At 61.3% G+C, this 21,672-nt stretch overlaps 1 protein-coding gene across 2 annotated transcripts in view; it reads left to right on the forward strand.

The window, feature by feature from the left end:
- Positions 1–21,672, forward strand: part of PKN1 (protein kinase N1) — a 55,728-nt gene extending 34,056 nt beyond the window's left edge. For both annotated transcript variants that reach the window (XM_032781411.2, XM_032781410.2), the window contains exons 4-22: positions 565–694; positions 1,978–2,123; positions 2,655–2,868; positions 3,102–3,302; positions 4,419–4,528; positions 5,409–5,552; positions 12,067–12,142; positions 12,513–12,672; positions 13,149–13,251; positions 13,895–13,968; positions 14,731–14,797; positions 15,129–15,220; positions 15,359–15,535; positions 15,958–16,020; positions 16,291–16,367; positions 17,515–17,657; positions 18,100–18,207; positions 18,615–18,695; positions 19,164–21,672. In XM_032781411.2, coding sequence (XP_032637302.1) covers positions 565–694; positions 1,978–2,123; positions 2,655–2,868; positions 3,102–3,302; positions 4,419–4,528; positions 5,409–5,552; positions 12,067–12,142; positions 12,513–12,672; positions 13,149–13,251; positions 13,895–13,968; positions 14,731–14,797; positions 15,129–15,220; positions 15,359–15,535; positions 15,958–16,020; positions 16,291–16,367; positions 17,515–17,657; positions 18,100–18,207; positions 18,615–18,695; positions 19,164–19,367 — 2,370 coding nt within the window. In that variant the 3' untranslated portion in view covers positions 19,368–21,672. The remainder of the gene's footprint in view (positions 1–564; positions 695–1,977; positions 2,124–2,654; positions 2,869–3,101; positions 3,303–4,418; positions 4,529–5,408; positions 5,553–12,066; positions 12,143–12,512; positions 12,673–13,148; positions 13,252–13,894; positions 13,969–14,730; positions 14,798–15,128; positions 15,221–15,358; positions 15,536–15,957; positions 16,021–16,290; positions 16,368–17,514; positions 17,658–18,099; positions 18,208–18,614; positions 18,696–19,163) is intronic.

A 21,672-nucleotide genomic window follows, 5' to 3' on the forward strand; every position in this document is an offset into this window, starting at 1 on the left:
CCCCCCCCCCCCCGCCACTTCCCTGGCTCTCTGCCAGCCCCCAGCCTTTCTCTCTTTCTCCCTCTTGTGTGTATCTCCCCCAATAATAATCAGCTGCCCCCTGCCCAGCCCCAGCTGCTCCCCCATGGCACAGGCCAGCCCCAGCTCCCCCCACGCTGCTGCTATGGCACAGAACCCAGTGAGCACCACTCAAGGACTGACAGACTATTTAAAGGGATGTCGCGCTATTCCCAGGCATGTCCCCACTGTGTGACTCAGTTTCCCCCAGGGGTAGTGTTGTGGCTCTGGCAGGGAGATCTGGGGAAAGCAGCAGGGAGGGGGGAGGGGCTGGTGATGCCCCAAACCCCAGAGCTCCCCCATAGTGGGGAGAGGAGATCCTGCTCCTTGGGGCCCATCCAGCCCTCAAGGTGTACGAGGGGTTTGCCCCACAAGGGCTGGGCTGAGATAGGGAGCTGCCCTTGCTATAGGGGTTCGGACTCGTGTGTGTGTGGGGGATAGAGGGAGCTCCTCTGGCAGCTCTGGGCTCAGCAGCCCTCCCAACCCCCTCCTCTGTCTGCCCCCCAGGACCGGAAGCTGCTGCAAACGGCCCAGCAGATGCTGCAAGACAGCAAGACCAAGATCAATATCATCCGCATGCAGATCCGCAGAGCCGCGCAGGCTGACGTGCTGCCACCTGAGGGCGAGGACGTGCAAGGTGGGAGGGGCAGTGGGGGGGAGGGGAAATAGGCTGGGGAGCTGTGGGGCATGGGGTACTTGGGGGGTGGGGAGACAAGGAGGGGTGAGGGATGAGCAGCAGGGTGGGGGCCAGGGTAGTGTGTCCATAAGCTCCTGCTGTAAATACTCACCCTGCCCAAACTCCCACAATCCTCTGCTCCCCATGGCCCTGCTCACTAGACCGCTGTGGGTCAGGGGGTGGGGCCTGGCGGGCAGATCCTGGAGCCCTGTCAACTTGGGTGGTGTTTATCCAGCGAACCCACCCCCTGGCATCCCGTGGCCCAGCCACAGGGTAGGGGGCAGGGATCCCCCCTAACACTGGATCCCCCTGGTCAGGGCTTCCCCAGCACCCAGGTAGCACAGGTGGGCTGCCCCCCCCAAACTCTGGCTCTGTCCCTCTCCCCGCAACAAATCCCAGGTGGTTCTGCCAATGCCCCTCTCCTGGCAGCTCTGCACCAGGGCGTTTTACTGATCCAAGCACCCGTCACCCTGGCAGCCCCCTGCTGCTGCCTGTTCCCAGAGCTGCACCCATCCACATGCCAGCCGGACCATCGTTGCAGGCCTACTGGGGCCCCTGCAGGTCCCCCCCCCACTCCAAGCTACAGCCACCCTATTTCCTGCAGCCCATTTCCCAGCCCTCCAGGCCTGGCCTTTCCCTAGCTGCGTCCCCCCCCGTCCCCAAACGCTGCTCAGTGGGAGGGAACCCTGGCAGCTTTGGCTACAGCCAGGCCTATGGGACAGGCACAGCTGTGGGGGGAGCGGGGGCACAGCTCTAGTGCTATGCAGGGTGGGCAGGGAAGGCGGCAACCCGGGGAGGCGCTCCCTTCTCTCCAGAGCCCCCCAAGGAGCAGTGAGCCTGGCTTTGATTGTTAAGTCCTAGCCTGGCGCTCACCGGTCAGCCCCGTGGAGCTGAGACCCGTGGAGAGGAATTGGCTGGGGTTAATGGGACAGGACACTGGGATGCGCCCCAGCTCCTAGATGTGCAGCCACCTATGGGGTGCGGCACAGAGACAGGTTATACAGGGACCTCTCTCCCGGTGTTGAGATGCAGCCACTTCTGGGGTGGGACATGGGGGCTGTTTGAGTTCACAGTCATGAAACTCAACTCCCTCTCCTCTTCCATGGTCGGAATAGAACCCAGGAGTCCTGTTCACTGTTCTATGGCTGCAGGGCAGGGCCTCTGGGTCTGCCCCCCAACCCCTAGCCTGGAGCTCCCAGCCAGGGCAGGCGTCTGACCCAGCACTGTGCGTTCCCCCCCCGCAGGGAATCTGGACCTGAGCTGCATGGAGCTGCGCATCGAGGAGCTGCGCCATCATTTCCGCGTGGAGCACGCTGTGTCCGAGGGGGCTAAGAACGTGCTGCGCCTGCTGGGCTCTGCCAGGACACCGGACCGCAAGGCCATCGCTGAGGTACTGTCCGTCCCCCTCCTGCACAGGGCCATCGCTGAGATACTGCCCCCCTGGCCTCTTTTCGAAACCTCCTCCCCCCCCCCTCCCCCAACAAGGCCATCGCTGAGCTACTGTAGTCTCCTCCTCCCTGGCCTCTCTTCAGCCCCTCCCCGCAGGGCCATCGCTGAGGTACTGTTTTTTTCGGCCTCTCCTTGAACCAATCCCCCCCCCCTGCCCCCACACAGGGCCATCGCTGAGGTACTGCCTCCCTCAACCCTCCTCAGCCACTCCTCCCCGCAGGGCTATCACTTGAGGTACTGCCCCCCCTCTAATCCCCTCTCCACAGGGCCATTGAGAAGGACGGGGTCCGAGGGCAGCAAGCAGAGGTGGCTGTCGGGGGGAGCAGGGGGTATTGGGGGTGGTTTGGTGCACAGGGCTGGGGTTTATCTGTGGGCGCAAGTCCAAGATCTCTGGGGGGTCATGGCGGGCGTGGTGAGTGCATGTGGGGACATGGGGGTCTCTGGAGCCATGCCCGCGCTATGCCCATTGCAGGCCCAGGCGAAGCTGACCGAGTCGAGCCAGAAGCTGGACCTGCTGCGCCTGGCACTGGAGCGGCGCTTGGGGGAGTTGCCTGAGGATCACCCCAAGGGCTGCCTCATCAAGGAGGAGCTGATCATGGCCACCTCATCTGCCTTCAGCACCCGCAACAACACCCCTTACCAGCACAACCAGTACAGCACGCTCTGCAAGCCCTCACCCCTCACAGGTACACCAAGGTACCAGCCCCCTGGGGCAGTGCCCCCTAGCGTCCCACAGGTACCAGCCCCCCGATGCCCCCCGGGGAACAGCAAGTCCGTGAGAGAGCTGGGATAGAACCCAGGAGTCCTGGCTCCCAACCTCTCTCTGCTCTAACCACTAGTCCGCTCCCCTCCCAGAGACAGGGACAGAACCCAGGAGTCCTGGCTCCCAGCCCCCTGCTCTAACTCCCCCCCTCCCCAGGGATGCTGGAGGTGCAGCTGCTGGGCTGCAGTGGGCTGCTGGAGTCGGTGCCTGGTCGGACCCGTGGTGGTACTGTCTCGCTGCCCTGCAACAACCCCGGCGAGGCGCGCACCATCTTCATGAACCGCAGTGGGCGGGGGCTCTACAGCCGCAGCGGCAGCCTGAGTGGCCGGACCGTCCTCAAGTCCGACGACTTCAGCAGTGAGTGAGCCAGGCGCCCAGCCCCTGACTGGGAACACCCGGGGGGTGTGTTGTGCTGCAGCAGGGACTGGGTGAGGGGATTGGAGGGATGCAGGTGGGGATGGGGGAGGGGACCCCATAGAATTGCTGCCGAGAGGGAGGGGACCGAAGGAGGGTGTTGTGCTGCAGGGGAGGGGGATCAGAAGGATGTGGGAGAGAATTGGGGGGGTGCTGTAGAGGGGATGGAAGAGGGGATCGGGGGTGGTGTGTGGGGTAAGGGAGGGGGAGATGGATTAGACTCTGTCTGCCTCAGCACAAGGCTAGCTTGGAGGCGGAGGATGGTTGTTGATGGGGGTAGGGGGTGGTTGTAAGGAATTGTCAGCTGGCAGGCATTCGGGGGGCATTGGGACTATCACCCAGGCACACTCCCCACAGCACAAGGCAGGGCGGTTTCCCCTTGGGAGAGAAATCATGACACAGAGTCTGGGGAGTCCCTCAATGAAATTAATTTATTGTCGGTGCCCCAGTCCTGGCGCAGAGGTGGGCACAGTAGCATTCAGGGCAGCCCAAGACCACAGCCCTGCACCAACTCTTATTGCCCAGGAAGCAACTCTGCCCCAAGCACTGACTCTTGCTGGAGAGACCCAGGCTGGGATCAGACTCCCCTGCCACTTGCAGCAGCTGTCATGCGAAGCATGGGCACGACAGTGCCACCAGCAACACGCAGCGTGTCTCCCGAGGCTGAACACTTACTCGCATGCAAAGAGCATCGGGCTGTGTAACAGCACCCCCTGGTAGCTACTGGTATAATAGCATTTACCGTGGTACCCACTATGTCAGAGGTGGGCAAAGTACAGCCGGCGGGACCATCCTGCCCGGCCCTTGAGCCCCCAGCCCCTCCCCCACTGTCCCCCCACCTCGCAGCCACGCTGCCACACGTGCAGCGCTCTGGGTGGCAGGGTTGCATGCTCCTTCAGGGCAGTGCAGCAGTGTGTCTGGGCGGCGCAGCGGCCAGACATGCTGCTCTGAGTGGCATGGTAAGGGGGCCGGGGCCGGGGCCGGGGGGTTGGATAAGAGCCCAGCTCCGAGGAGGCAGCGGTAGGACAGCTAAGGGGTGACGTGTGCCTCTCCCCACAGATGAGGTGAGCGCCGTGCTGAAGCTGGATAACACTGTGATGGGGCAGACAGCCTGGAAGCCTGTAGGCCAGCAGGCCTGGAACCAGACCTTCGCCCTGGAGCTGGAGAGGGTGAGTGTGGGCAGGAGGCGCAACCATCAGGCCCTGCTGCTCCAGGACGCTAGGTCTGGTTAAAGAGCAGCCATGCACCTGAATCAGATGAACCTCTCTGAGGGAGGTGGAGCCAGGAATAGAACCCTGGCGTCCAGACCCTCAGCACCCCTCACCCGACGCTGTAACCACTGGACCCTACTTCCCTTCCAGAGCCATGGATAGAACCCAGGAGTTCTGGCCCTTCGCCCCCCCCCTTCCCGCTCTAATCATTAGACCCCACTCCCTTCCCAGCACTCGGGATAGAACCCAGGAGTCCTGATCCCCAGCCCCAACCCCAGCCTGATTGCTGCACTGCCCGCACTGCCAATCCAAGCCTGGTAAGTGAACAAAGCTGGGCTTCCAGTGCTCAGCCGCTCTGTCCCCCGGACCCTGTGTTCTTAAGCACATTAGGGCACCTGGTTCCATCATGGCCCAGTGCTGATTCTGCTTCATTGTCACACTTTGTAGTGTGGATGGGTCCTCCCCCAGCCCGAAGTGTTTAGCAGGGCAGACAGCTCCCATCTGCACTCCAGCTCTAACCGAGTTGTAGTCCCCGCTCCTCGCCCAAAACTCAGCTGAGCCATAGCAGAAATAGCTACTGGAAGGGGTTAAAATGACCCCAGGTCAGTGGGAAACTGTTTACACTGGAACTTAATAATGGTTCCAGTGCTGGGAGCTGTTTTACTGCTGGACATTTTAGCCCAAATATCCAGCTCCTTGGGGGGGGGGGGGGGGGGTTGTGGGTGCAGCTTCCAGGTGGTGGGTGGGGCTTCCACACTGCCTTGCCCCCCACCCCCAGCTGCCTCATAGCCCTGGCTGGGGCCCTGGGGCCTCTCTCACTCCTGGTTCTGCCCCCCAGGCGCGGGAGCTGGAGATCTCGGTGTATTGGCGGGATTATCGCAGCCTCTGTGCCTTGAAGCACCTCAAGCTGGAGGATTTCCTGGACAACCAACGCCATGAGATCCACCTGGACCTGGAGCCCCAGGGCACCCTGCTCGCCGAGGTGATGCCTGCAGGGGGTGGGATTGGGGCAACAGCGAGGGGGACCAGGCCCTGAGGGGGAGTGGGGAGCAGTCCTGGGAAGGGGGGAGCAGGGAACAGAACCTGGGGTGAGGGGAAAAGACGGTTACTCACCGTTGTAACTGTTGTTCTTCGAGATGTGTTGCTCATATCCATTCCAATTAGGTGTGCGCGCGCCGTGTGCACGTTCGTCGGAAGATTTTTACCCTAGCAACACCCGGCGGGTCGGCTGGGCACCTCCTGGCGTGGTGCCGCTATGGCATCCAATATATACCCCTGCTGACCCATCCGCTCCTCAGTTCCTTCTTGCCGGCTACTCCGACAGTGGGGAAGGAGGGTGGGTTTGGAATGGATATGAGCAACACATCTCAAAGAACAACAGTTACAACTGTGTGTAACCGTCTTTTCTTCTTCGAGTGCTTGCTCATATCCATTCCAATTAGGTGAATCCCAAGCCTTACCTAGGCGGTGGGGTTGGAGTGAGAAACTGCAGAGTGCAGGATTGCCGCGCCAAAGGCCGCATCGTCTCTGGATTGTTGCACCAGGGCATAATGGGAAGTAAAGGTGTGCACCGAAGACCATGTAGCCGCTCAACATATCTCCTGAATAGGTACTCGAGCTAAGAAGGCGGCCGATGAGGCCTGGGCCCTGGTCGAATGTGCGGTAACATGGCCCGGAGAGGCGTGAGCTAAATCATAGCAAGCCCGGATGCATGCCGTTACCCAGGACGAAATCCTCTGGGAAGAGACAGGCTGGCCTTTCATCTGGTCTGCCACCGCAACAAAGAGTTGGGGCGTTTTGCGGAAGGTCCTCGTACGGTCAATATAGAAGGCGAGCACCCTACGGACATCTAGTGAATGCAACTGCTGCTCCTTACGTGATGTGTGGGGTTTGGGAAAGAAGACCGGGAGGAATATGTCCTGGTTGAGATGAAAGGCTGAGACTACTTTCGGGAGGAACGCCGGATGTGGGCGTAGCTGCACCTTGTCCTTGTGGATTACCGTGTATGGTGGGTCCACGATGAGAGCCCGAAGTTCAGAGACTCTCCTAGCCGATGTAATGGCTACAAGGAAGGCTGTTTTTCACGATAAGTATAGGAGTGAGCAGGTTGCCAATGGCTCGAACGGGGGGGCCATAAGCCTCGTCAAAGCTAAGTTGAGGTCCCAGGAAGAGGCGGGGCGTTGCACCAGGGGAAAAAGACGCTCCAGCCCCTTGAGGAACCTCGAGACCATAGGGTGGGAGAAAATGGAGTAAGTGCCTTCCCCGGGGTGGAAAATAGAGATAGCCGCTAGGTGTACTCGCAAAGATGAGATCGCGAGGCCCTGTTGTTTGAGATGCCAGAGGTAATCCAATACGGGAACCTCCGTAGGTGCGACATTCCGCGCTTCACACCAGCAAGAAAACTGTTTCCACTTGGCTAAGTAAGTAGACCGAGTAGAAGGTTTCCTGCTACCCAGGAGTATCTCTTGCACCGGGGCAGAGCAGCGTAACTTCGATTGGGTTAATCAAGCAGGAGCCACGCCGTTAGATGGAGGGATTGCAGGTCTGGGTGGAGAAGCCTGCCGTGGTCCTGCGTTCTCAGGTCCTAATGGAGGAGCAGGGGGATCGGGTTGGCTATCGAGTGGTCCAGCAACGTGGTGTACCAGTGTTGCCGGGGCCACGCAGGGGCGATCAGAATCAGTCGAGTCCTGTCCCTGCGAAGCTTTACGAGAACCCTGTGCACCATCGGGAAGGGTGGAAAGGCGTAAAGCAAGTGGTTCGCCCAAGATATTAGGAAGGCGTCCGATATTGAGCCTGGGGCGAGACCCTGGAAGGAGCAGAACCTCTGACACTTCTGGTTGTTGCGGGAAGCGAAGAGGTCTATGTGGGGAAAGCCCCACTTCTGGAAGATGGAATGAACAAAGTCCAGGCGAAAAGACCACTCATGGGCGAGAAAGGATCTGCTGAGATGGTCTGCCAGTGTGTTCCGGACTCCTGGGAGGAAGGAAGCTACCAGGTCTATAGAGTGGGCTATACAAAATTCCCACAGTTGGATCGCCTCCTGACAAAGGGGGGAAGATCGAGTCCCTCCCTGCTTGTTTATGTAGTGCATTGCGGTTGTGTTGTCTGTGAGCACTAGAACACAACGGCCCTGCAGATGATGCTGGAAAGTCTGGCAGGCGAGGCGGACTGCTCTCAGCTCCCGGACGTTTATGTGCAATGCCAGCTCTTGGGCTGACCAGAGGCCTTGCATGCGACGATGGCCTAGGAGTGCCCCCCAGCCAAGAGACGACGTGTCCGTCGTTAGGGATACTGAGGGTTGTCTCGGATGGAACGGCATGCCTGCACACACCAGGGAAGGTGTTAGCCACCAGCTGAGGGAGCCTAAGACACTTTGAGGAACGGTGATGATCATATCTATGGAGTCCCTGCCTGGGCGGTAAATTGAGGCTCGCCAGACTTGAAGGGGACGCAGGTGGAGTTTGGCGTGCTTGGTTACAAAAGTGTACGCAGCCATATGGCCGAGAAGGCTGAGGCAGGTACGGGCCGAGGTCGTCGGGAAAGTTTGAAGGTTTTCTATGGCCATGACTATTGCCTGAAATCGGGGTAGCGGAAGGCAGGCTGTTGCGAGTGTGGAGTCTAGAATGGCTCCAATGAATTCTATTCTTTGAGTGGGCACTAGAGTGGACTTGTCTATATTGATCATCAGTCCCAATCGCTCGAATAGGTCCGTGATGATGGCAACATGCCTGGAGACTTGGGCCTTGGAGGTCCCGCGAATAAGCCAGTCATCTAGGTAAGGAAAGACGCGTATGCGCCGACGACGGAGGAAGGCGGCCACTACAGCCATACACTTTGTGAACATGCGCGGGGCGGTGGAGAGGCCAAATGGAAGGACCGTAAATTGAAAGTGTTGATGGTGCACCATAAACCTTAGGTACCGTCTGTGCAAGGGTAAATGGAGATGTGAAAGTACGCATCCTTCATGTCGAGAGCAGCGTACCAGTCTCCGGGATCCAGGGATGGGATGATGGTCCCCAGTGACACCATGCAGAACTTCAACTTCTTCAGGAAGACGTTGAGACCACGTAGGTCCAGGATGAGTCGGAGACTTCCTTTTGTCTTGGGAATTAGGAAATATCGGGAGTAAAATCCCTTGCCCCTGAACTCCTCCGGCACCTCCTCTATAGCTCCGATTGAGAGGAGTGTACGAACCTCCTGCCAGAGGATTTGCTCGTGAGAGGGGTCCCTGAAGAGGGACGGGGAGGGCGGGTGGGAGGGAGGGGGCGAAATAAATTGGAGGTGGTATCCAAATTCCACCGTGCGTAGGACCCAACGGTCTGAAGTTAATTGGGCCCATGCAGGGAGGAAGGAGGAAAGGCGGTTGGAGAACTGAAGAGGATCCTGGGGAAGGACTGGTGCTCTGCTCTTGGGCGCACCTTCAAAAGTTCAGTTTTGGTCCCGCTGATGATTTGGTGGGACCGTTATTCTGGCCCCCTTTGGAACCCGATTGCTGTCTGCGGTTCCTGTGACCACACCTCCTGCTAAAGTCTTGTCGTGGCCTGGATGGGGGGGTAAGGGTGCTGAGGCTGGGTCCGGAAGGACCTTCGTTGGGTTTGCGGAGTATGCATCCCGAGGGAACGCATGATGACGCGATTGTCTTTGAGACTCTGGAGTCTAGGGTCCATTTTCTCCAAGAAAAGGCCCTGGCCCTCAAACGGAAGGTCCTGAATAGTGTGCTGCAGTTCAGGGGGTAGACCCGAAACTTGCAACCACGATATTCTCCGCATTGTAATCCCCGAGGCCACGGTTCTGGCCGCCGAATCAGCAGCGTTGAGTGAGGCCTGCAGGGAACTCCGTGCTACTTTCTTCCCTTCCTCCAGAAGGGCTTGGAATTCCGGACAGGAGTCCTGTGGGATCAGTTCAGCGAACTTACCCACTGACTGCCAGGTGTTATAATTATACCTGCTGAGCAGGGCCTGTTGGTTAGCCACCCACAGTTGAAGGCCCCCAGCGGAGTAGACCTTATGCCCTAATAGATCCATCCGTCTAGCCTCCTGCAATTTTGGGGCAGGGGCTTGTTGGCCATGGCGCTCTCTCTCATTCACAGATTGAATGACCAGAGAGCATGGAGGAGGATGGGTATATAGATATTCGTACCCTTTAGAGCGTACCATGTATTTCCTTTCCACGCTTCTGGCCATAGGAGGGATAGACGCCGGAGACTGCCAAATAGTGTCTGCTTTGGCTTGGATAGAGCGGATGAATGGCAGAGGCACGCGAGTTGGGGCGTCTGCTGATAGTATGTCTATGACCGAGTCTTCCACCTCCGGGACCTCCTCCACCTGCAGGTTGATATTTAAAGCAACTCGCCGGAGAAGGTCCTGGTGGGCTCGGAGGTCAGTCGGGGGCGGGCCCAATGCTGATGTACCGACTACTGCCTCGTCTGGTGAAGAGGAGGACGACAGACCCGGCACGACTGGCTCATGCAGTGATTCCTGTTCCTGAGGAACATCAGGGTCCGGGAACACCTGAGGGTCCTGCGCGAGAGCCAAAACGTCTGTACCTGCTGGAGGAGGGCGGCTAACAGTGGCCTCCGGTGCATGATGTTCCGACGGGGCGGAACGAGATGTATCCGTGGGTTCGCCTTGGGCCTGGTGATATGCCCAAGGCATCCAGAAGGACCACTGAGGCGCTTGTTCCGTGCCCTGGGCCTCCTGAAGGACACGGCTCTGCGGTTCTGAATCCCCATACACGGTGCTATCAGCGCGTGAAGACTCAGATGGGTGCTGTGATGGCCATGAGAGCAGAGAGTCCGTGAGGAGGAGCCCTGTGCGCAGGATACCGTGCGTCATGCCGCACCGGAGAGCAGTACTGGGAGTCGTACCGGTGCTGAGAGGGTGACAGGACCTGTGACCAGTGCGGTGCTGGGAGGTCGACTGGGATCGAGAAGCTCGATGGTGAGAGCAGCTATGGCGGGAACGGTGCCGGGAGCTGGACCAACGTGTAGAGTATCGGTCCAGAGAGCGAGATCTTGAGTGGTGCCGCGAGTACGACCGGTACCGAGAAGGGGATCGGTACCGGGACTGCGAGCAGCGCCTGAATCGGGACCGGTGGTGAGATCGGGAATGCTGGCGAGATCTCGATCTCGAGTGGTGTCTGCCTGCGGCTTCGATGGAAGGTGGTCTGACCAGGGCAGGCTTCCCCGTTGATGCAATAACCCGCACCGGTGGTGCCTGGGGTTGAGGCAGGGTGGGCTCCGTTAAAGCAATGAGTTCCCTCACCATCAAAAAGGTCTCTGGGATAGTGGGAACGAGAAGCTCTACCGAGGCTTGTGCCGGGGAGCTGTCGTGCACCGGACTCGACAGCTCTTGCATGGCGGAATCAACGGTGCTGAGATTGCCAGTGCCATGGCAGTTGTTGGTGCCGGGCGACTCGGTTTTGGTTGATGCTCAGACTGCGGTGTAAGTATTGGAGCCGCAGGAGCTTTAACCTTCTTGGCACGCGGGGAGGGGGAGCGATGCCGGGCTGTCTTCTGTGCCGGTGATGACTGGTGCCGGGGCGTCTTGGCTGTGCCGGCGCTCTCCGGTGCCGACGAGGGACTTCTTCCTGGCGTGGACTGTGCGACACTCGGTGCCAAAGCTGGAGGGATGAGGGCCGCCTCCATTAGGAGCTGCATAAGACGAGAGTCTCGCTCCTTTTCTGTCCGCGGCTTAAACGATTTGCAAATCCAGCATTTATCAGTGAGATGGGATTCCCCCAGGCACTTTAGGCAGGAGTCGTGGGGGTCTCCCGTTGGCATCGGCCGGTGGCAGGCCGAGCACGGTTTGAAGCCTGGTGAACCAGGCATGGGCCCGGGCACCGGGAGAGGAGAAGGGGCTAATCCCCAACCCTCTAAAGTATATACACGAACTACGTTAACAAAGGCTAATAAGGTATAAACTACAACTATAACTATAAAAACTATATACACAATAAGTACAAGAACAGGTGAAGAGCTAGGGAAGTGGAGATCAGCTAAGCCGCGCTCCACTGTTCCAACGACCAACACGGGTGTTAAGAAGGAACTGAGGGACGGTCGGGTCGGCAAGGGTATATATTGGGTGCCATAGCGGCGCCATGCCAGGGGGTGCCCAGCCGACCCGCCGGGTGTTGCTAGGGTAAAAATCTTCCGACGAATGTGCACGCGGTGCGCGCACACCTAATTGGAATGGATATGAGCAAGCACTCGAAGAAGAACTGGCCATGTCCCCTTCCCAACACCTATCAAGGTAAATTCACCGGCGGGGGGGAAGCCGCTTGGCCCCTACTCCTCTATACATGGCCAGTCACCCCATGGGCTCTCTGGAGTGGGACCTGTGGTGGCCCCATTGCACTAGGGGGTGGGAGCTTCCCCATAGCCCCTGGGAACAGAACAGTGTTGCAGCGGGGGTGGGGAGGGAAGTGACCTCACCCTGTCCTTGCCCCCCTCTTCCTGCCCGGGCCCAACCTCTTACCCCGATCTCTTGCCGCCCCAGGTGACCTTCTTCGACCCTGTCATCGAGCGCATCCCCAAGCTCCAGAGGCAGAAGAAGATTTTCTCCAAGCAGCAAGGTGCCATCTCGGTGGGGCAGGACCTAAATGCAGGGCCCAGCGCCCCAGGGGGGCTCCTGCGTGAACTCCCCAGCCCAGAGATATGAGTGGGCACCGGGTGCTAGCCTGTGTCCCCCTCCCCCATTGGGAGCTGACACTGCCCCATGTCCCTATTCATCCCTGTGGGGGTACGCTGTGCACCCTATGCCCCTCCCCCTTGGGGGTTGACACTGGGCTCTGCCCCATATCCCCCTAGGGGATGGGCACTGGGCACTGGAGCCTTTTGCTGCTGAGGCTCCAGGTTCGGCTACATTCCCAGCCCTAAAGCAGATCTGGGGGGTGACTGGAGGTATGGGGGGGACCAGTCCCACCGTGACCTTTGACACCCCAGGCAAGGCCTTCCTGCGCGCCCGTCAGATGAACATCGACATCGCTACCTGGGTGCGGCTGCTGCGGCGCCTCCTGCCCACCACCAGCTCCACTGGTGCCTATAGCCCCTCGGCCCACGTTCCCACTGGGCCCGGCTCCGAGGGCCACCACAACCTGGCTAGGTGAGCCCCTGCGGGTCCCTGGGGCAGCGGGAGGAGTGGGGGGCTGGAGCTCACTGCACCTGGCATGGCCCCCTGGGTGGCTCATTCTGCCCTCACTCTGGGGCCCGGACTGTGGGGGTTGGGGAGGGTCCCCAGGGACAGCCCCCCACTGTGGAGGGATAGAGGGATCGGCCCCACACCCCCAGCAGGCTGGCCAAGCTGCCCCCCAGAGGGGTGATGGGGGGGCCCAGATCTGTGGGGCAAGAGCCCAGATACTACCAGGAGCCTGGGGTGCCTCACCCCCCAGCTGTGGAAGGGGGCAGGAGGTTTGCCCGGCCCGCCCCACAAATGCTTACGGGGGGGATCACAAGGGGGCACGTACCTCTTGTCGTCAGACCTGCCAGCCCAGCTCCAGCTGCTCCAGGGATCTGGGGGGAGGGGGCTCTGGGTGGATCCCATGGGTCTTCCACTCTGAACCCTGCCTTCCCTGCCCGCAGAGACTTCTCCATCGAGAAGCTGAACCTGGACATTGATAAGCCGCTGCAGGAGCGGCCAGGCCAGCCGGCTGATGGCGGGGAGCGACCGGAGAGGGGCGCACTGGTAAGACCCCCCCTGCCACGTGGAGGGCTGATCCTGTCCCTTAGAGCAGCTCCAGGCAGCTGGGGGTTCAAGGCGCCAGTGTGGTGCCTAGAGCAGCTCCCAGGGATGGCGGGGATGGGCTGGGTCCTTGGCGCCAGGCACAGAGAACCACCCATCGCCAGGCAGCAGTGCCAGACCCAGGGAACCACCCATCCTAGGCTCCCGCACCAGCTATGGGGACCCAGCAGCCCACATCCAGCCCCACGGGGAACCAGTGCCACACCCTGGGGCTCCCTGCAGTCGGAGCCCAGGGGAGGGAACGGGCCCCCTGCCACCAGCGACTAGGGACCTGACTCTCGCTCCCTCCTGTCTGCCGGGGCTGCCATCAGCTGCGCCCAGAGTCCATGGGGATGGGCACCCTGGAGATGAAGCGAGGGGTTGTAGATGGAGATTCCCTGCCTCATGGCTAGCCCCTCTGTACCCCAGTGGGAAAGGTTAGGCCCTGGTGACCCCCGGAGCTCACCCCTCCAGCCTCTGGCACCACCCAGTGCTGTCGTGGGATGGTGCTGCCATCTCAGCTACCCCCCACACCTAGTGCAGCGGGCAGTGAGGGGGCTGGGTGAGCTCCTGTCTGCCTGACCCCCCACCCCCGTCTGTCCCCCAGAGCCCGCAAGCAGGAGATGAGGAGCTGGTGCTGGGAGGAGACACCCGAAGGCCTGGGAATAGTGCCCTGCACAGGTGAGGTACCCTTGCCCCCATACTGCCCCCCCATCTTCTGCACCCATGCCTGCCCAGCCCCAGAGACCAGAGGGTCCCTCTCAGCCCCATTTGCTCCTGACCCAGACCCCCAGCTGCTGTCCCCCCACGCATCTCACTGGTGGTTGCCCCCAGGGCAGGGGGGGACCCCTTCCCCCAGCCCTGCTTCAAGCCCAGCCACTCCCGGGACAAGACTGGCAACAGAGCCCAACCCAGCTTGATACCTGCCACATGCCCTGCCCCTCCATCACAAGCCCTTCTGCCTGCTGACCCAATTCGTCCCCCACTTGCCCCTAGCCCCACCTGCTGGCCCCACCGCTTCACACCCCCAGGCCTCTTCCCCACTTCCTGCCTTGCCCCCCACACCCACTTGTCAGTCCCATTCCTGCCCACAGACCTCTTCCCTTACCCTCAGAGCTGCTGGCACTGTCACCCCATCCCCACGGTCCCACCCTGTCCCCCTCAGCCTCCAGCAGGGGCTCTCACTGCCCAGAGCTGGCTGACAGAGGGGGTCGGGTTGTGCGGGGGGCAGGGGTGAAGCGAGCAGCCCCTCCCCTCCTGGGGCCCTTCTCTCCCCAGAGGGGGTGGGGATTAGGGGGGCACCATTTGCAGCCGCCCTTGCTCAGGGTTGGGCCGGGGCAGGGGTAAGGGAAGTCCCTGCCCATGGTGCGCAGGTCCCTCCCCGCCGCACACCGGCTGCCAGCCGCAGCGGTGCCCAGTTCTCACTCTGCCTCTGCCCCCCAGGACGACACCTTTGACGCTGGATGAATTCAGGTTCCTGGCCGTGCTGGGACGCGGGCACTTCGGCAAAGTGAGTTTTGAACCCAGCCCTACCCATGCCCCTTTCCCCAGCCCCTCCCCCCTAGCAACTCCCAAGGATTCCCCCCCACTCATTCATCTGCAGCCCCCACCACTGTGTGTGTGGTGGGAAGTCTAAAGTGCCCCCCACCCCATCCAGGCCCTTCCCAGAAGACAAGTGATTTGCACCCAGTCATGCCACGAATCCTTGCCAGAGCTGGGGAGAAAACTCAGGAGTCCTGGCTCCCAGCCCCCTGCTCTCACCACTAGACCCCACTCCCCTCCAATGAGCCCTGGCCCCCAGCTGCAATGCGGCCCCTAACGCCGGCTGTGTGTGGCTGCAGGTGCTGCTCTCCGAGTACAGCCGCACAGGGGAGCTCTACGCCATCAAAGCCTTGAAGAAGGGGGACATTGTGGCACGGGACGAGGTGGAGAGGTGAGTGCCCAGCACCCCCCTGTGCCATGGGGATCCAGCCAGTCCCCTCTGGAGACCCCTGCTGGGGGAAGAGGGGCTGGGGGCCTGGGGAACCGTCTCCCTCACCCCAACCCTGCCTATGTCCCCCCTCCCCCGCAGCCTGATGTGCGAGAAGCGGATCTTCGAGACGGTGAATAGCTCACGGCACCCATTCCTGGTGAACCTCTTCGCCTGCTTCCAGACGCCTGAGCATGTCTGCTTCGTCATGGAGTACACGGCCGGCGGCGACCTCATGATGCACATCCACACAGACGTCTTCACTGAGCCGCGGGCCACGTGAGTGCGGGGCAGCCACACATCAGCCCACAGCGCCTTGCTGGCAGTCCCAGCAGGCCTGGAACCCAGGAGTCCTGGCTCCCAGCCCCCTGCTCTAACCACTGGACACCACTCCCTTCCCAGAGCCAGCCTGGAACCCAAGAGTCCTGAGTCCGAGCCCTGTGCTCTAATCACTAGACACCGCTCCCCTCCCAGGGCTAAGAATGGAACCCAGGAGTCCGCGCTCCCAGCCCTCTGCTCTAACCACTAGACACCCTTCCCCTCCCAGGGCTAAGATTGGAACCCAGGAGTCCAGGCTTCCAGCCCACTCTTTCTCCCGCACTGGGCTGGGTTTGCTCTCTATGGCAGAGCCAGCAGGGAGGGGCTGCCCCAGCACAGGCTGTAGCATTAACACCCACCCCTGCCTCCATCGTCCCCTGCAGGTTTTACGCCGCCTGCGTCGTCCTTGGATTGCAGTTTCTTCATGAGCACAAAATAGTGTACAGGTAAGAGACACAATGGGGGAGGGGGGAACGTTCCCTTGTCCAGCATGGGGCTCCCCGCTCTGCACCCTGCTGTACAGGTAGAGAAACTGAGGCACACAGCTGGGAAGGGATTTTGTGCATAGCTGGGGATAGAACCCAGGAGTCCAGACTCCCAGCCCTCCCTGCTCTAACCACTAGACCTCAGTCCCCTCCCATAGCTGGTGATAGATCTCAGCAGTCTGGACTCCCTGCCGGTCTGCACAAACTGACCCTCGCACCCTCCTCCTTCAGGGACCTGAAGCTGGATAATTTATTACTGGACAAGGAGGGTTTTGTGAAGATCGCAGACTTTGGCCTATGCAAGGAAGGTGGGTGCTGGGCACAGGGCAAGGGAGGGGGGCAGGGGTACCAGGGGCAGTTACATGTGAGTGTCAAGATACTTTGCCACTGGGGCCCATTAGGTAGCTGGGGGTCTCTGTGCCCGTTCCACCTGCTGCTGCAATGCAGCCACCTCTAGGGTGCAACATAGAAGCTGCTTATATGAGGGTGGTTCAGCCAGTGCCGGAGTGCAGCTACTTCCATGGGGGGACATGGCAGCTGTAGGACTCAGAGGGGACGCAGCACTTTGGGACAGGAAGTGAAGGAGAGGCGCGTATCTGGCTGCAGGGGGATGGAAGCGCCGTACTAGGGGCACCAGGACAAACGCAGCTCTGTGGGGAGCTCAGGGGTTGTTAATAACCACTCTGGGGTCTGGCAGCCCCTGCAGCACAGCGTCCCCTACTGAGCCCCCACCTCCACCCCCTGCAGCTCAGTGCCCCCTTCCGAGCCCCCACCCTGACCCCCTGCAGCGCAGCACCTCCTACTGAGCCCCCCACCCCCTGCAGCACAGCGCCTCCTACTGAGCCCCTCACCAGCACAGCACCCCCTACTGAGCCCCCCACCAGCACAGCACCCCCACCCCCTGCAGGACAGCGCCCCCTACTGAGCCCCCCACCCCAGTCCCTGCAGCACAGCACCCCCTGCTGAGCCCCAACCCCGTGCAGGGCAGCGCCCCCAAGTGCCACACTAGGGTATTGGGGCCAGCCCTGCCTGAGGGGATAGTGCCCTCTGCTGCGCCCCTACCCCACCCCCTGCAGCATAGTGCCCCCAAGTGCTGCACTGGAATATTGGGGCCAGCCCTGCCTGAGGGGATAGTGCCCTCTGCTGCGCCCCTACCCCACCCCCTGCAGCATAGTGCCCCCAAGTGCTGCACTGGAATATTGGGGCCAGCCCTGCCTGAGGGGATAGCACCCCCTGCTGAGCCTCCACTCCCTCTCTGGGAGCTCTCTCCATGCACTGACCCTGCTTAGCTTGGGGGCAATTGAAGGGGGGGTAGTGGGGGCAGAAACCTTGGTGGGTCTGTGGCCTCCAGGGAGTTGGGAGGAAGCCCCAGGCATAGCCCCCACCCTGTGAAGGGCGGGGTGCTCAGTGCATGGGGGGGACCCCAGGGTTTAACCCTTTCCCCTCCCTGCTCAGGGATGGGCTACGGCGACCGCACTAGCACATTCTGCGGGACCCCCGAGTTTCTGGCGCCCGAGGTGCTGACAGACACGTCCTACACCCGCGCCGTGGACTGGTGGGGGCTGGGCGTCCTGATCTACGAGATGTTGGTGGGGGAGGTGAGTCAGAGGGCAAGGTCTTTTCCTGGGCCTTCACATGGCCACCCCAGGACTGATGGGGGTGGGGGAGGGCAGTTGGAGGGGCAGGAAGGTGGGGGAGGGGCCAGAGTGAGGACTAGTTCAGAGGGGTGCTCTCAGCAGGATGGGGGGTGCGTCTGAATGGAGGGAGGGGGTGTGGTTTGGACTGGGGGAGGGGCTGGGTCACAGGTGGGGGGCATAGGGTGGAGGGCACTTGGGACAGGATGGGGGCTGGGTCAAAGGTGGGTAGGGTGGAGGTGGGGGGCGCTTGGTTCAGGGTAGGGGGCTGGCTCAGGGCTGAAGTGCATGGGCTCAGCCCAATGGAGTTGTGGGGGGCACTCAGGGCAGGGTGGTGGCAGGTTTGTGCTGGGGGTCGCTGTGAGCTGGGAGGACACTGACCTGCCCCCCCCGGCTCCCCCCACAGTCCCCATTCCCAGGCGATGACGAGGAGGAGGTGTTTGACAGCATTGTGAATGACGAGGTGCGGTACCCCCGCTTTCTGTCCACCGAGGCCATCGGCGTCATGCGCCGGGTGAGTGCGCCAGGCCTTGACCCCATCACACACATGCTGGGGCTGGGCCAGGGAACAGGGCAGCTCCTGAACGGCCTGTTGGAGCAGGGGGTAGGCTCTGGGGGGAGGGGCCAGACGCTGGGGGCGGGGATGGGCACCGAGGGGAGGTTGGGACCCTGCCCCCCACATGGAGCAGCTCCTGCCCCTCCAGCATATGGCTCATCCGGTCAAGCTATCCACATGCTCCAGGGCTCTGCTCTGGGTGGGGATCAGGAAGGGTGACTTAGTGCAGTGCCTGTGTTCCGCTGGGGATGGAGAGTGGGCGTGAGGGGTCTGCCAGGGATGGAGAGCAGAGGCAGGGAGGGGTTCCTGGGGATGGAGAGTGGGGTGGAGGAAGGGCACTAGAGGGTGACTGTGTCTCTGTCCAGCTCCTGCGCAGGAATCCGGAGCGTCGCCTGGGCTCCAGCGAGCGGGATGCCGAGGACGTCAAGAAGCAGCCGTTCTTCAGGGTCAGTCCCCACCTCCATGTTAACCCCCCTCCTTCTTCCCCAAACATCCTGCCCTGCGGCCATCCCCCCACTCCAGACAGAACAACCCTCCAGCGCAGCCCCCGTCCCTGGTTACAGCCTGGCTCCTGCTGGGGTTCCCCCTATGGATGCTGGCATTGCCATGCCTGGCTCAGCCAGCAGGAGGCGATGCCCCCTCCCCCCATATCCAGGATGAAGTGCAGCCCCCTTGGTCTAAGATCACGTTAGACAACAGCGCCCCCTGGTGCTGCACAGGGGCATTGCGACCAGCACTGACTGCCAGGCGAGAGCGCCCCCTGCTGTGCCTCCCACCCTGCAGTTGCCTTCTGCTGCCCAAGGCTTGGCCAGGGACACCCTGGCCTAGCCTGGCGGAGTTTCCCAACGGCAGGGCTAACTCTCAGTCTGGCTGCAGCCACCCCCATTCGCTCACTGCTCCGCTCCCCCTCTCAGGTCATTGACTGGGAGGCCTTGCTTGCCCGGCGGCTCCCTCCCCCCTTCGTCCCCATCATCAAGGGGCGTGAGGACATCAGCAACTTCGACGAGGAGTTCACGGCTGAGGCGCCCGCACTGACGCCGCCCCGCGAGCCACGCCAGCTCACCGCTGCCGAGCAGGAGGCCTTCCGTCATTTCGACTACCTTGCGGACACCTGCTAGCCCAGGGGAGAGCTGGACCGCAGGAAGGGACGGAGGGTTTTCCACCAGTGCCCCTTGGACTCTGAAGGACTCACTGGGCGGGGAATCTGCCTGGATCCGTGCTCGGGGGGCAGTTTGACTCCAAGGCTGCAGAAGCAAGACAGGGGTGGTGGATCTCTTAGAGTCCCTGCCAGGGACTGCTGCCCCCCAACCCATCCCGCCTCATCTGAGCCCCCGGCTGCCCCCTCTGCCTGTGACTTTCTCTTGGACCACTGTAGTTTTGCCAACAAGCAGAGGGGGGGAACTCAGCGCTGGCCCCACCCTGGTTCCTACCTCCAGCCTGGGTCTGGCCCTGGCACTGCCGTGGGTAAAAGGCCAAGTCCCACTCACTGCTCCCAGAGGTGGTTGCAGCGACAGGAGGGGTCTGTGCTCTGTATCCTGGGTGGGGGGAGGATGGGCACTGAGGGGAGGTGGGGGCAAGCTCGTGGGTGTGGGGAACTGCTGGTCCCTCGGGGCAAGTAGGGGCCACCCTGAGGGTAGAGGAGTGGCACCCAATGTTGAGTCCTGGGAGAGGACTTGTGGCCAGGTCCCATAAGGGTGCCCAGGAGGGTCCCCCTCCTGCCTCTGCCATACAGTGACCCACCCCCCTGCCCCTCTCTGAGGCCCTCATCCTACCGCAACTCTACCCAGGGTTCAGCTGCCCTCTGCCCCTGGCTCTGGGCCCATCTGCTCCCCAGGGCCAGGCGAAGGTCAGCCTAGCCCTTTACCTGAGGGCTGTGCCTCATATCATGGACCATCTGGAGCCAGGTGATGCAGGAGCTGGTGAGGGCAGCTGCCGCTGGGGAGGAGCATGGGGGCTGTTTATACAGGGATCCCTGACCTGACACTGAAATGCATCCGCCTCTGGGGTGGGCTGCATCAGCTGCTTAACAGCCACCAGCAACGGCGCAGAACAGTTTTAGGACTGGAGGGGAAGGGGGATCTTATGGGGCCTGTAGGCAGGTGGCAGGGGGCTGCCCCAAGGGGACTTTGGCGAGGAAGCTGGCGCTCCTACCCTGTCACTGGCCATGGGCTGGGCCATGTTTTTAAGAACACGGTGGCCAAACACCTGTCGGGGACGGTCTAGGTACCGGTAGCCCTGTCTGGGTGCAGAGTGCTGGACGTGACCTTGGGTTCTGCGATGACTGATCAGGGCTCCAGCTTTAGGGAGAGTGGAACCTCTCCGCGCAGCATAGCGCCCCCTAGAGCCGCGCTGGTGTTCTAGGGTCCGTGCTCACTATGACGGGAGAGCGCCCCTGCTGTGCTCCCCCACCCTGCTCCCAGTAGCACAGCGCCCCCTAATGCTGTATGGGGGCACTGAGCCCCTGTCCCACTCCCTGCATTTTCCTTGTCTCTCACCTGTCTGACTGCACTCAGCATGATGTCCTAGCCCCCGTGCATTGCATGAAGGTTAGAGGGGCTGGAGCCACATCACTCCTGATAAAGGGGAGCAGGCGGCTCCCTGTGTATGACTGGGGTGAAAGCTGTGGGCTGCTGGCCCCATGGGAAGGTCAGGCAGGCACAAGGGCTGAGGGCACAGCAGATCCACAGAGGCTGGGGGAAGGGATTCCCTGTGTACCCCCTTCCCCAGGGGTGGGGGGAGGCTACTGTCTCTAAGTTCCCACCCACAGGATGCTGCCCTGTCCTGCAGCACCTCCCCATGGGAGCTTCATGCATGTGCCTGCTGCTCCAGCCCCCACTGAGCTGTACCCCTCACTGCAGTGTCGGGGATGCAGGGAAGCGTTGCCACAACAGGGGCTGTTCTCATCCTGCTTGGCAGGAGTCGAGCCCATTGCTTATGAATGGGTGGGAGGGTCTAGTGATGGAGGTGGGGCTGGGAATCAGGACTCCTGGGTTCTGTTACTGATGGGGAAGAAAGAAGGGTCTCGTGGTTAAAGAGGGGCATATGGCCAGAAGTCAGGGTTCTGTCCTGGACCTAGGAGAGTGGGCTCTAGTGATTAGAGCAGGAGGGGCTGGGAACCAGGATTTCTGGGTTCTGTTCCCAGCTCTGCCACTTAGTTGCTCTGTGTGCCTGGCCGAGTAACTTTTCTTGTGCCTCGGTTTCCCCTTTAACATTCCCACTCCTGCCTGTCAGCCTTTGGGGTGTGGTCGCTCTGGCTCCAAGAAAAGGCTCAAAGTTACAGTCACCTTGCCGCCTGTCTGCCTTTTAACTACCTCTGTCCCCACAGGGAAACCCCCGGGCTGTGTTCTGCGGGGCAAGAGGGAGCCAATCAGCTGCCTTTGTGGTATGAGATGTGAGTTGTAAATTATAGACCAGTTAAGCAAA

The sequence above is a fragment of the Chelonoidis abingdonii genome, chromosome 26, assembly GCF_003597395.2.
Source record: "Chelonoidis abingdonii isolate Lonesome George chromosome 26, CheloAbing_2.0, whole genome shotgun sequence".
Classification (NCBI taxonomy): domain Eukaryota; kingdom Metazoa; phylum Chordata; order Testudines; family Testudinidae; genus Chelonoidis; species Chelonoidis abingdonii.